The sequence below is a fragment of the Neofelis nebulosa genome, chromosome 7 (genome assembly GCF_028018385.1).
Source record: "Neofelis nebulosa isolate mNeoNeb1 chromosome 7, mNeoNeb1.pri, whole genome shotgun sequence".
Lineage (NCBI taxonomy): Eukaryota > Metazoa > Chordata > Mammalia > Carnivora > Felidae > Neofelis > Neofelis nebulosa.
In genome coordinates this window covers 69752214-69767625 of record NC_080788.1, presented here as the reverse complement: position 1 = coordinate 69767625, position 15412 = coordinate 69752214, and the positions used below count along the sequence as shown (strand labels likewise).

The 15412-nt window shown below is 40.0% G+C and overlaps 1 protein-coding gene across 1 annotated transcript in view; it reads right to left on the bottom strand.

Moving 5' to 3' along the window:
* The window catches only part of RYR3 (ryanodine receptor 3), a 535021-nt gene that overhangs the window by 258522 nt on the left and 261087 nt on the right, over nucleotides 1–15412 (bottom strand). Inside the window, 2 exon segments of the mRNA XM_058738297.1 lie at nucleotides 6172–6293; nucleotides 10248–10421. Coding sequence (XP_058594280.1) covers nucleotides 6172–6293; nucleotides 10248–10421 — 296 coding nt within the window.

The window sequence follows — 15412 nt, the reverse complement described above, 5'->3', positions numbered from 1 at the left end:
TGGATGTTCTAGTCAGTGCAGTCATGAGGTGGTGGTGGGGGTGGGTGGGAAGAAAGGGCATCCACATTGGAAAGAAAAAAATAAAACTTTCTTTATTCACAGATGATATGACCCTTTATGTAGATAAAGCATGCGTGCGCACACACACACACCCACCAGAATAATAATTTTCAATTAAGTCACAGGATATATGATGGATATTTTAAAAACTCAATTTCTATATGCCAGTATTATTTACGCAGTGAAAAATCTGAAAAGAAATTAAGAAAATAATTCCATTTGTAGTAGCATCAGAAATAAATACTTAGGGGGCACCTGGGTGGCTCGGTTGGTTAGGCGTCTGAGTACAGCTCAGGTCATGATCTCATAGTTACGGAGTTCAAGCCCCACGTGGGGCTCTGTGCTGACAGTTCAGAGTCAGAAACCTGCTTTGGATTCTGTCTCCCTCTCTCTCTGCCCCTCCCCCACTCGCACTCTGTGCCTCTCTGTCTCAAAAATAAATAAACATAAAAAAAAAATACTTAGGAACAAATTTTACAAAAGCAGCCCAAGACTTAAACACTGAAAACTATAATACCTTGCTGAAAGGAATTCAAGAAAAATAAATGGAGAGACATGCTATGTTTATGAATCAAAAGCCTCAGGATAATTAAGATAAAAGTTCTCCCAAAATTGCTCTAAAGGTTCAAAGCGTTCTCTATAAAAATACTGGCAGGCTGTTTTGCAAAAACTGACACCTTTACCCTAAAATTTATATGGGAATTCAAAGGATTCAGAAGAGCCAATAGAATTTTGCAAAAAAAGTACAAAACTGGAGGATTCACTGTATCTGATTTCAATACTTACTACAAAGCTATGTTCATCATTTTGGCCAAATCACAGGTATGAAAGCCAATGGAATAGAACTGAGAGTCCAAAAATAAACCCTTATATTTACGGTCACTTGACTTTTGACAAAGGTGCCAAGGCATTGTGATGGGGAAAGGATGGTCTTGTCAGCAAATTGTACAGGGACAACGAGGTATCTACAGGATCCACTTAAAAAAATAAATTTCAATTCGTATTACCTCAGACCGTGTATAAAAATTGATCCAACATGCAGCCTCGGCCTAGATATAAGAGCTAAAATTATATAACTTTCAGAAGAAAACACAGGACAAAGTCTTGGTGACTCTGGGGACACCCAAAAAGCACAGTACAGAAAAAAAGTTATGTCATGTAGGACTTCACCAAAATTAAACCTTTTGTGCTTCAAAAGACATCATTAAGAAAATGAGAAGAAAAGCCACAAACTAAGAGAAAATAGTTGCAAATCATAAATCAATAAAAAACATGCATCCGGAAGTTAAAAAAAACTGTCAAATGTCAGCATGAGGACAAACCACCCAACTAAAAAAATAGGCAAAAGCCCTGATTACATTTTACTAAAGAAGAGATACGAATAAGCACATGAAAAGATGTTAAAAATCATTAGTCATTTTGGAAATGCAAATTAAAACCATAATGGGATACCACTTCATATCCACTAGAATATATACAATCAAAAGTCAGACAATAAGGACGTGGAGAAACTGGAACTTTATATATTTCTGTGTGGAGTGTCTAATGGTGTGTCTACTTTGGAAGGCAGGTTTTCAGTTTCTTAAAAAATTGAACATACCTACATGTCCACTGATGGATGAATGGAATAAACCAAATGTAGTATTTGCATACAACGTAATATTGTTCAACCTTAAAAAGGAAAGAAATTCTAACATGCTACAGTATGAGTGAATCTTGAAGACTTTGTTAAGTGAAATAAGCAAGGCACAAAAAGATAGATATTGTAGGATTCTAATTAAGTCAGTCAAATTCATAGGAAGGTTGAATAATGGTTACCAGGAGCTGGAGTGGGGGGGGGGGGGAGCTGTGGAGGGGGGAGGGGAAGGGAGGAAATGGGGAGTTTTTTTTTCATGTTTATTCATTGTTGAGAGAGACAGAAACAGAGAGGGAGGGAGATCATGCACACAGGTTGGGGAAAGGCAGAAAGAGAGGGAGACCCAGAATCCTAAGCAGGCTCCAGGCTCAGAACTGTCAGCACTGAACCTAATGTGGGGCTCGAACTCCCGAACTGCAAGATCACGATCTGAGCCAAAGTTGGATGCTTAACCAACTGATCCACGCAAGCGCCCCAGGGAGGTATTACTTAATGCGTATGGAATTTCTGTTTGAAATGATGTAAAAGTTCTGGAGACGGATGACGGTAACTGTTGCACAACTATTTGAATTTAGTTAACATCACTAAATGGTATACTTAAAAATGGTTACAAAAGTAAATGCTATGCTTTGTATTTTTTATCATAAAAATATAAAAATGTTTAAATGAGTTACATATGACTTTGCAATTCCATTTCCTGATATTTACCTAAGAAAAATTAAAATATATATCAAAAGACTTTTACACAAACATCCATGGAACCATTACTGATCATAAGCAAAAATAGAAAAAAATCCACTGTTCCTCAAAGGGCACACAGAAAGTGAGGTGCATCTGTACCTGTCTGTTCATCTCTCCCTATAGATAGATCTCTCTATACACACGTGTATGTATATACACAATCATACATATACATACGCAGACATTTATATGTGGATGTGTATTATGAGATACACATACACAGGAACACTCTTCAGCAATAAGAAGGAACAGAACACCCTTATGTACTACAATAGGGATGAACTTCAAAAATGTAATGCTAAGGGAAAATCTGGATCCAAGGACCACATATTGTATACATTAACTTATAAATGTGTTAAATTGAGACCCAAACCAGATGACTGGTTGCCTAAGGCTGGGGGTGGGAACTGATATACACTGCAATGGGCATAAGCAATCTTTTGGGGGGACTGGAATGTTTTAAAAGTGAATTATGGTGATGGTTGCACAGCTCTGTAAACTTATTAAAATTCACTGAGTTGCATACTTAAAAGGATGAATTTTATGATATGTAAATTATAGCCCAATAAAGCTGCTTAAAAATAATTTTCCCACTGTCAGGTATGTAACTCCCACTGACTTTTTAAAGTAATAGCTTTATTAAAATATAATTCACATATTATACAATCATCTATTTAAAGGGTATTAACTCAGTGGTTTAATGGTTTTTAGTGTATTTATAGAGTTTTGCAACCATGGCCTCAATCAATTGTAGAACTTTTTCATCAGCTTCGACCAAAACTCCACACCCGTCAGCAGTCACTCCCCTTGACCCTTACAACCAACTTAGCTCTAGGCAACCACTGATCTACTTTGTCTCCACAGAACTGCCTATTCTGGACATTTCGTATAAATGGACTCATACCACAAATAGCATGTATCAGTCCTTCATTCCTTTTTACGGACCAATAATATTCCATTGTACGGATATGCATAAGGCACATGTTATTTATCCATTCATCAGTTCGTCATTTGGGTTGTTTCCCCTTTTTGGCTATAATGAATAATGCTGTTTTGAACATCTGTGTCCAAGTTTTTCAGTAGACGTGCTTCATATATCTTAGGTATATACCCAGGAGTGAAACTGTTGGGTCACATGGTAACTCTATGTTTAACCTTTTAAGGAATTTCCAGACAGCATTCCAAAATGGCTTTAACATTTTACATTCCCACCAACAGTGTATGAAGGTTCCGATTTCTCTACATCCTGTCTCACACTTCTTATTAAGTCTTTTTAAGTATAGTCATCCTTGTGAGAGCAAAGTGTTCTCTCACTGTGGTTTTGATTTGCATTTTCCTCCTGGCTAATGGCTCTGGCCATCTTTTCATATGCTTATTGGCCATTTGTGTATCTTCCTTGCAGAAATGTCTATTCAGATCTTTGCCCATTTGTAAATTGGCCCAATTGTCTTTTCAAGGTTGAGTTGTAAGAGTTCTTTATTCTAGATACAAATCCTTTATCAGATGTATGATTTGAAATATTCTTTCCCATTATGTAGGCTTTTTTCCCCCCCACTTTCTGGATGGTGCCCTTTGTAGTAAACAAGTTTTTCATTTTGATAAAGTTTACATACTTTTTGTATGTATTGTTGCTTCGTGTTTTGTATTTTGTTGCTTTTGTTTTTGGTGTCATATTGAAGAAACCATTGCCTAATCTAAGGTCATAAAAATTCAAGCCTTTGTTTTCTTCTCCCGGTATTTATGGTTTTAGGTCTTACAGTTAGGTCTTCGATTCATTCTGAATTAATTTTTGCTTATCTATGAGGCAGGGGCCAGGGACTTTTAAGACAGACACAGGGGCAGGGTTTGAGAGAACCAAGAACCAAATATGAGAGAACCAAGAACCAAATAAAGCCATCCAACCTCTAGGGTCATGGTTCTGGTGACAGTCCAGACTACACAAAAAACTCTTGTTTGCACACAGCTATGTTTTCCTGCCTATACCAAGCTATTCATTCATATTACACCCTTTTTATGAAGAAGGGGAGCAGGTGACACATAACATGGCACAGAAGGGAGGAACCACTTTGCTCAGGGATCACAGGAAACCAGTGGCAGGGCCACAAGCAGACAGAATGGCTGACTTGAAGGCCTCAGCTCCCTTCGGCGGTAGGAGTACCTAACTGTCTGCATTCCTTTCTCTGCTTTAGTCACGGCGGGACCCCCTGAGTGGTACTGGGAACATGGCCAACCAACCAGAGGTTCTATTTCTCAGCCTCCCTGCAGCGAGGTGTGGTCACATGACTAGTTTTAACTAGTAGAGTTCAAGAAAATGTGATCTATTTCTGGGTCCTATATTAAAAAAAAATCTCTTGCCCTCCGCCGCTTCCAATTTCTTCCCCCACACCCTCCATTCTTTTGGGGTTTTTTGGCAGTATACAACCTGAGAAATGGTGCCAGCAAGCTTTTTTTTGATCATGTAGATGAAGAAAATATAGCAGGACAGTTGGTCTCAATGGTGTTGAATATTAGAATCACCTGGGGAGCTTTAGTCAAAAGCTAGAGGTGGAATCCCACCACAGAGATTCTAATCCAATTGGTATGAGATGCCACCTTGGCATCAGGGTGGTAAAAGCTCTCCAGAGAAATCTAGTATGTGGCCAAGGGTAAGACCTCTATTCCAGGGCAGTGGTTTGTAAACTTTATTATGCTTCAGCATCAACTGGAGGGCCTATCAAAACATGATTTTCTGGGGGTACCGCTTCCCAGGTGTCTGATTCAGTATGTCTGGGGTGTCTGATTCAGTATGTCTGGGGGTGGAACCTGAGAATGTGCATTTTTAACAAGTCCCAGGTGATGCTGCTGTGCTGGGTCAGGGACGCACTTTAAGAACCTGTAAATCTCAGGGCAGCAAGATAGAAGGAACCTGAGCCCCTGGAGCCAGACCTTGCCTAACCTATACTATTACTTAAAAGAGAAATAAGTGTGTATCTTGAATTACAACGGCAGCTTAGCCTATATCCTAACTGACACACATTGCTTGGATCACATTATTCCAACAGGAAAAGTAAAGGCATAAAATTTTTTTCTTATTTCATGCAAATTCACACACACAATTTAAGCCCCCCTGGCTTTAGAGATATTCTCCTACAAAAAAAGGACAGTTTGGAACACTGCACTGTTTACAACAGAATCCATTTCTCATGGTAATTGGTGAACACAATCCACAGCGTTCTGCATTGGCAGCATTGTTTCGGCATCCAGGGGATTATGATCCAAGCAGGCAGTTCAGTTACTTTTCCCATTTAGGTCTCAGCCATAGGTGGGTAACACAAGGCTTTCAATGCAAATCTACTTGGATCAAAAACCATAGCAACGATTCTGAATGATGTAGAAAGCTTTTCTCAATAGCACGGGAGGGTGTGGAGCTGATTCTCCCCTCTTCACACACTAATACCGAAGGGATTTAAAGTGCTTTGGCAGTCTTCACTTAATTTTCTGGAGGAGACCTTGGGTATTCATGACACCAACCTCAGTAACCAATGGGGCTCAAGCATCTGTTGGGCAGAGGGCGAAGGTGGTAGGAGGTCATTTGCTGGGAAATAAGATTCAGTCCCAAGCTCTCTGTGGTAAAACTCTTTGCTGGTGTTTAATAATTTCCTGAAAACTTCAAGTATTGAAAAGGGAGTGGGGGTAGGTAGGACTGGATTGCCAAAGAGTAGAAACTCTCAGATAAAGGGAAGGAGCTTATGTACCTTACAAACTGGCTGAATAAGGCTGTCGTGTTCCGGATGATCCGAGCAGCCTGGGACTCCTCGCACTGGCATCTCTGCAGTGTTAGCCCGTCATCCATGTGGCCTTCCTGATGGAGTATGACCTACCCGCAGAGCAAAAGAACCAGGGCCGTTTATACGTGACTCCATAGCTGGACAGTCAACTTTTCTTGCAGTATTTATTTACCTCATCCCTTGTATTCCTTCCCCCCAACCAGGTTCCTCTGGGTCCATTTGAAAATGGGACATTAACAAAGTTATTTTGCCCATACTCCCTATTACTGACCTATGAATCATTCCTGAGACACAGTGCTTTGAGGAAAATAAAATTTTATGTGCTACTATGGTATGAGTTACAGTAAATTCCTTAGGACGGCCAATTTGAAAAGGTGAAAACATATTTTATAATAGATTTTTCTCTTGAAATCAACACAAAAACTTACCCTTGGAAATGGGAAAAGTCACTTTGTTCAGAGTCTTTTTGTCCAGAGATAAATTGAGGAAGAATAACAAGTTAGACAGAAAACTCTACTGGGTTAACAGATCCTCTACTGGGATCAGGCTCAGATTCCCCTCCTGAAGCATAGCTACAGTTGACTGTACAAATGGGGATGCAGCTCAAGGTCGTAGTTTGCTTCTCATGGAGGCTAAGGAGGGGGTTTGAAAGCATAGGCTCTGGTATTAGTTGATGTGAGTTCCAGTCCTACTCTGCTACTTCCCAGCTGTGTGACCTTAGGCAAGTCACTTAACTTCTCTTTGCTTCAACTTCACCATCAAATGGACTTATAGGGTTGTTTTGAGGACTAAATGATTTACATGCAAATCACGTAGCATGTTTCCTAGAATCTAAGAGGTACTCAATGAATACTTGTTATAAAGGGCAGTGTATTACTGATTTCAAATCAGTTATCTAAAAGCTAAATATACATATTGACCACCAGTGACATCAGGATACAATTCTGGGGCAGGACTAGCAGCTTTGAAGATGGAAGTCAGTGGCATTTTCCCTTGAAAGGATCAAGTGTATGCAGATATTAACTGGGGTGGTTTGAGTCTGAGTCAAGTCAGAGTTAAATCCTAATTCAACTTCCTGACATGGTTTCCTCTTGATGTGAGTGAAGAAAGACCATTTATAAGGTTTTAGGGTGTGGGGCAGAGTTAAATCCTAATTCAACTTCCTGATATGGTTTCCTCTTGATGTAAGTGAAGGGAGACCATTTGTAGGTCCTGGGGTGGGGTCAATTAAATAGAACATGTAGCTCTATAAAATATCTTTAGTAAAAGCATTTTGGTCTCATTTTTATTATTTTCTTAAGTTTATTTATTTATTTTGAGAGAGAAAGAGAGAGCAAGAGAGGTGGGGAGGGGCAGAGAGAGAGAGAGGGACAGAAGAGAATCCCAAGCAGGCTCTGCACCGTCAGCACTGAGTCCAACATGGGGCTCAAATTCACGAACCATGAGATCATGACCTGTGAGCCAAAATCAAGAGTCGTACACTTAACCAACTGAGCCACCCTGGCATCCCTGTCTTTCCCACTGTTAGCTCAAAGCAACTTCTTTTCCTCTCCACGTGAAAATCTCTTATTATTTGTCCTTCTGAAATTGTGTCCTACCTAATAGAATGAATTCACACAGGAAGTAGAATACTGGCTTACAAAAGTTTATGTTCAGTTTTGACACAAGACTTAGCACCGCATCTAGCTTAAGTGTTAGCAAAGGATACTCTTAGTATTGGATTCACCAACTGTTTCAGAACTACCCTGTCAGAGCTTCCCAGCAACTGTTTAAGCATTTCGATTCGGCAATATATTGCCACTAGGTTTACTCTGGCCTCAGTCCCAGTATTCGGGTCTCTAAAGACCAAAATCCTTAGATTTTGCTTGTTCAGATACCACATCCAAAACGGCCAGCCAAACAAGAAAGTAATGAGAAATAGGGGGGATGCAGCTGTTAGAACACTCTTACTATGTGCCCTTTTGATCACCGCAGCCCAGTTTCTCCCGGAGGAATCCCATGACCCAAGAACAGACAGCAGAAGCCCAAGATGGGAATGGGAAGGAGGTGGCTTCCTTTAAGGTGAGTTGCCATTCTCTAGGTTTTTTTTTTTACTGTCTCTGTTTCCCACTGGTTTTTCTAGGTTCCCGATTTGTTTTATGAAATACTTAACACAGATTTGAATATCCTTTGTATTTTTGGAAAGAAATGTAACCTGCTCTTCACAAAATAGAGCAGGGCAGCCCTGCCTGAGGCCGAACATTAGGACATCATTTTAGAGAGTTTCTGAAGGGACCTCCCAAATTCACATGCACACTGCAGCAGTTCGATAAATATACAGACTATGGTCCTGGAAGAGAAAGGCAAGGAGAGGCACGATAAGTCACCAACTCAAGGTGGGATCTCTCCTGATTAGCAGGGTCCTTTGAGTATGTCTCCTCCCATCCAGAGCTATTGCCAAGATCCACAAATTCCACCCTCTTTAAATGCCATCATTTCCTTAGTAGGAGTGAAAAATTGTGGAGACTCTAGATAATATTATTGTACTCTGCAGAGGATTTAATTTTCTTCTGATAGGCTGGTAGGATAGATAGGTTTTTGGCATCTGTCTTCAAGGTGCCCTTCTTCCAAGGGTAGTTTCATACTCCTGAGGTGGAGCCCTTTTGGGATTTAACTGAAAGCCTACTGTATTTTCAAGGGCTGGTCCAATCTGAGGGATCCTGAACCCCAACCTTGGCCTCCCTAGTCCTGTCATTCTGTTGACATCTCTGCTGTTCTCTCGTCCATCATAGCTGCAGACTTCTATTACTGTCCTGGCTTCACAGCCCATCCATGGTCAGCTTCAGGGGGAACTGCACATAGAATTTCAGGTTCATGTTTCTAGAGTTCCCTCCATTCTAGAACACTGGCCTCTTAAGTCCCAGAGACCCTGGCTGACCTCCTCTCTCATCTGTCTTCTCCAGCCCAATGAGGCCAACACAAGCCCCCACCTCCTTGGTGCCACAACTCAGAAAATATGCTGAGGGGCAAGTAGAGACAAAGGTGTGGCTCACTTGGCATAGCCACATTCCATCTGGGACCTTTAGCACTCATGCCCTGGATGTTGAGGCCTTCAAATGGTTTTGTTGTTGTTGGGCTATACAACCTAGTCAGTATAACCTACTCAGTGTGGCTGGTTATTTTTTAATTTTCTCTCTCTTCTTCATAATTTTAGTTTCACATTTCTAGATATCTTCTTGGTATGTTTTACTTTACACCAAAGTAAGTTATTGCCTTAAGGTTTGCTTCCAACCTCCCCTCTTACAACAACCTGCATTCTGGGAAGCTTTGCATTACCTGCACTTTTGGCTGATAAACCCAAGCTACAGTGGACAATGGCTCCTAGAACCCCATTCTAGGGTTCCTTGACTACCCAAATGGGTGTTTGGTAAAGAGTTTTTTCCAAGAAAACTCATGCCCTTGGCATCTATTCTCTGGTTCCTATCAAAAGAAAACTGTTACAACAACTTTTTGGGACAAAGATGTGGTGCGTATCCAAGCCAGTTTCCCAATGCAGCCGGCTGTGATGGGCCACTCCAATCTGAGTGCTCTCTGTGGATACCCTATCAGTGCACACGATCTCTTCTTTCTGCATGTTGGTTCCTGTGGGCTTGTTATCATGCAATCTGCATTTTCTCTGTAGCAATTCTATTTAGTCTCTATATCATGAAAATCACACAGAAACTCAATTATCCACTTAAATGAAGAGAGCAATGGTGTGAGTAATCCCCAAACAGCATATCACCAAGAGTTACTTAGTTCAGGTTTTTTAGAGAGCATTGAACAAACTCTCCCCCTTCATCACAGATTTGCCATGTATTTAACTTTTTTTTCCCCTTGCACTGAATATGGGGTCAAAATAACCAATTAGGAAGTACAATCTGTCACAGAATAACTCTTCAGAATAGCAAAAACAGTGTGAAGTAAACAAACATCATGTTCGCCTGATTCTCCTGATCGCTGCTCTTGCCTACTTGCTTCCAGTTCAGTGGAAAATAATCCTGGACAGCCTTCGTGAGCCTCACCTTTCTTTTCAGAGGTCCAAGGCGGGAGGTCTTGGCATCTTGTGCTTTGTAGGTCACCCACAGACCACTGGCTATGTGCTGGACAAAGCAGACGGAATCTCCGTATTTGATTTCTGGAACTCCCATGCCTTCTATATCCCGCTTGTGACTGGAATCCAATTTCTCCTTGATTTCCTATTTCACAGAAAATGAAACAAAGGCATGTCTGATTAAATAGAAATGCAATATATGAAACACATCACCTATGCAGAATTTGTCAGCCAGGGAACCCATTACCAAGATCATCATGATGTGCCTGTCCAAGCCAGGATTTCGGAAAGGCTTGCTTCCCTTAGGTGCTGTTAACTGTAAAGTTTCAGCCACTTTAGTAATTACTTAAATCCATGGGGAAAGGAGGCAGCTGGTAGGGTCTCTCTTTGGTTTTGATTTTATAGAATTCTCCACTATATTTTCTACTTTTCTTATCCTGACTTAGACACCTTAATAGTAATCAACACTTTACAGGCCAATTAACTTGTTTTCAGCAAGTTGTATCCTCTGTAGTTTCAATAGTCACCTGATATAAATTCCCAAAGTCAGGGCTTTAAATGTATCTGTTAACAACATATAAAAGTCTTTTCTAAAGATCAGCAGAGAAAGCAGATTCGTGGATTAGGTAGTGGCTACTATGTTGTCCTTGTAATCTTGTAACCAGTATTATCTGTCTCTTATGGCCTCCTCAGTAGTGTGTTGCAGGCAATGGGTTTCATTCTTCAATTACCTCTGTTTCACTACAGTCTTTTCTCCAGTATGGAAAAAGGAGTTGCTGCACATCAGTTATCTGTCTGGTGACAAGCTGAGGTGCCTGTCAAAGACGGAGTCAGGAAGCAGACCTGGGGTACATGGTAACTCTGTCCCCTCCTCATTAATCAAGGCCTCTTGATGGTTCTACCCGACTTCTATTTCTCCTCTACATCTTGCGTTAAATTGCTCATTTGTAAAAGCCATTAGCTAGACAGCATTTTGGATTTTTTTACAAAATAAAAAATGCAGCATGCCGTTCCCTCTGCTTGTGACAATTTTATTCTTTCTTAACGAAGGGACAAATAGCACACAAGTACAGAGCTCTTACCAAGTGCAAGGCAGTGTTCTAAGTTCTTTACATGTATCAATTCTTGCCAACAGCTTTGGATGTAGCTACAAATACTATCCCAGTTTTTCAGAGGAAAAAACGAAGATACAGAGAGCTGAATAATTTTCCCAAGGTTACTCAAGAATTAGTCAAAGAGCCAAGATTTTTTTTTAATGTTTTATTTATTTTTGAGAGACAGAGAGAGACAGGGCATGAGCAGTGGAAGAGCAGAGAGAGAAGGAGACACAGAATCCGAAACAGGCTCCAGGCTCTGAGCCTTCAGCACAGAGCCCGACGTGGATCCTGAACTAATGAACTGCGAGACCATGACCTGAGCCAAAGTCAGATGCTTAACCAACTGAGCCACTCAGGTACCCTGAAAAGAGCCAAGATTTAACCCATGAGGTTCAGTTCCAGAGGCTCCGTTCTTCCCCACTGTTCTAAACTCCTACTCATCCTTCAACACCCTGTTCAGATGCCACCTTCTTTGTGAGGGTCAGGTAGTTTCTCCTGCTGTATTTCCCCCAGCACAGCCTCATTCCTTTACTGAGCACTTAAGCCCATCACAGTGTAAATATGCTTGTTTATATGACACTTTACTTTTGCCAGGCTACAAAACAATCAAGGGCATGGCCAGATTTCAATTACTTTTGGATTCCCAATACAGAGAATCCAGCACCCATCAATTAATTAATATATATTAAAGAAATATAGGGGCGCCTGGGTGGCTCAGTTGGTTAAGCGTCCGACTTCGGCTCAGGTCACGATGTCACGGTCCGTGAGTTCGAGCCCCGCATCAGGCTCTGGGCTGATGGCTCAGAGCCTGGAGCCTGCTTCCGATTCTGTGTCTCCCTCTCTCTCTGCCCCTCCCCCGTTCATGCTCTGTCTCTCTCTGTCTCAAAAATAAATAAACGTTAAAAAAAAATATATACATATACACACACACACACGTACGTATATATATTGCTAAGTCATTTTTCGTTCAAATATATTTTTTCATTTTGGTCTGATTTCTCTTCCTTCGAATCTTCCTAACAACAAAATTACTTATTTTGTATACCTTTACAGGATCATCTTGAGCAATGTTAATACTTTACAAGGAAACTCTTATTTTAAAGGTACGTTGAAACTCTGGCTGGATTTTTAAATATGACATTTCTCAAAATGAACATTTCTAAAGGAACTTATCTTTGATTTTATAACAAAAGACAATGGGAAAACAGAATCTGATATATTAAGACTTCTTTATGGGCAGGGGGTCAAGAATTCATTTATTTTACAAAACAATGGATACTTTATTTTCATTCCAGAAATATTCCTAATTCTGATGCAAAGTTCTCCTCTCTGGTCTGTTCCCTAAAGCATAGATAATTTGGGTAAAATATAATAAAATAATATATATAAATAAAATAAAATAAAATAAAATAAAATATAATAAAATAATATACAGTACAACTGTTAAATATGAGTAATTATGCTGACTGCCAAGAGCTCACAGTTAAAATAGTGCATGTTCCCAAACTATCAATGACTATGGTCACTTCATTCATTTTCTCACTTTTTGTTTATTTAAATATGACTTTGTCAAAAGAAGAGCAATACTGGGATCTAATTTTTCTAGAGCCTGAAATCAATGGATCATTACTATTTACAGAATAGGGTATCTCTCTGCATCTTTGGTTTTACAAAACAGCATCTACTTCCAGAGTTCTATGGTGGTCACTGTAGTGGCCACTGCTAAATTAGAAGAAAAACCAGAGAAACAACAAGAAAAACTAAGACATGGAGAGAAGCCAACAATAAAGAAAATCTAGGGGCACCTGGGTGGCTCAGCTGGTTGAGCGTCCGACTTCAGCTCAGGTCATGATCTCATGGTTTGTGAGTTCGAGCCCTGCGTCGGGCTCTGTGTTGACAGCTCAGAGCCTGGAGCCTGCTTCTGAATCTGTCTCCTTCTCTCTCTGCCCCTCTGCACTTGTGCTCTGTCTCTCAAAAATAAATAAATGTAAAAGCCAACCTAAGCCAAACATAAATGCCACTGAGGATATAATAAAGAAAGGAGAGTGATCCATGGTAGAGATGCCTGAGTCAGCTGAGAACAGGTTCCTGATCTTCTGATGTGAGCATGCACAAATGCTCCCCTGTTTTCACTGGAACATGGCCCCATATGCACTTAATCTACTGCTGCAAATGGACTCTTCCTAAATGACAGGGCTAATCCAATTACTCCTTTGTATTAATTCCCTAATTCCTATAAGATACAATTTTCATTTCTAAAGTTCATATATACCATATACTTTAATCAAATTGGACTATGTTCCTTTGATACATTAAGATTCCCTTCCTCTGGGTCTTTACGGACATTACACTTTCTGCTTGGCAACCCCGTTTCATCTCTGCATCTTTACATCTCATCCATCAAGCCTTTCCCAGATCCACCTTTGCATTTTCTCTGACCTCATGGCACTTTTTCTCCCCTGTCAAGGCTCTTTACAATATTCTGTGAATCTTTTGCTGGCATGCTTCCTGTCCCCTACCAGACTGAAAACTCTCCAAGGGCAAGACTTGGATTTGCTTGTCTTTGTATTCCATACTATGCTGTGCTTAAAATAGGTTGCAAATAATTTCCTTTTGTTTTATTGGTCTGTGGACATCAATTTGCTGATCTCCATCAACCTTCCCGGTGTTAGATGATGAGCTGATTCTAAGAAGGAATAGGTTACTTGGCTTAAGAGGTGTTGATGGATCATCATCTTCTCCTGTCTCCACTGAGAACTTCTTAATGAAATGGTCATGACCACGTCACAAGTGTTGAATAAATACCTGGTTTAAATGATTAAGTTGCTGCTCTCCAGAATGATTTAAGATTGCTAGAAGGACAAGGAAGGGAATTGCAACTAGGGTTTGTCTAGCACCTACTTAGAGCAAAGTATTTTGCTAAGTACCCTACAATAGCAATGCCATCATGTGAATTTACCAAGGATCTACACAGTGATACGTATTATCCATGACACTTTAAAAACATTTTCTCTAAACCTTTCAGCAGTCCTTTGGTTTTCCTTTTTCCTACTCTACAGATGATAAAACTGAAGCTTACAGAATTTGAGCAATTTGGTCAAAGTCCTATACCTAGTAAGTAATAGAAAAGAATCTAAAATCAAGTATAATTCCAAAGCCGGTTTTTCATTTGCACATAAGTTTTTGAATGGTTACCATTAGCACAGCTAAGTATTAATTGTATTACTGTTTCAGTTGTTTAAAGGTAATTATAATGAAAAGGTTGAAAGGTTGAAAATATATGCATTTATTTTGTGAAAAAGTGGCTCTGGGCTCATATACAACTTAGAAGTCATACATACAAACCAATAATGATAGCAAGAGGATATGGTCTATAGTGAAGGTGCAATTGGAGTTTTGGAGAGAGAACAATCCATTCTGCCTGAGAGTTAGGGATGAATTTATGTAAGAATGACACTTGAGGTGAGCTTGGCTAGGAGTGAGAAGCGAGAAAGAAAATAAGGGGACTGGATTCTAATAAGATGGGTGTAGTGTGGCAAGGAGTGTGGCTGAAGTTCAGGAAGGGACTTGAACAACAAGGACTCTGAACGTTGTTACCATAGGTACATGTTTCTCAAACTCACAAAATTAACAGACTTTCTCTCGGAAAAGAGGACTTTGGACAAGCTCTAATTCTTACACCAGGAGTCAAAGGGAACATTAGTGCTGCATAATATGGACTGTTAAGAGTCTTACAGTAAAAAGCAAACAACAGAAAAATCTGTTGAACTCTGCGTAATGCAGCCAAACTGCTTTTCAAAAAAAAATTCATAAAATTATTGTTTGGAACACCTCTTGGGAAAAGCTAGTGTTGGCAATGGAAAGCCACTGAGAATTCTAAGCGGGGGGATAACACAGGGTTGCATCTTAGAATAACTGTTCCAGCAGCAGTGTGAATTATAGATTGAAAAGAAACAAGGCTAGAGACAGGTGATTTTTAAGCTATGACATCAGTATTTAGCATATGTGGATAGAGAAGGTCCTAATTCATGTTTTTTAA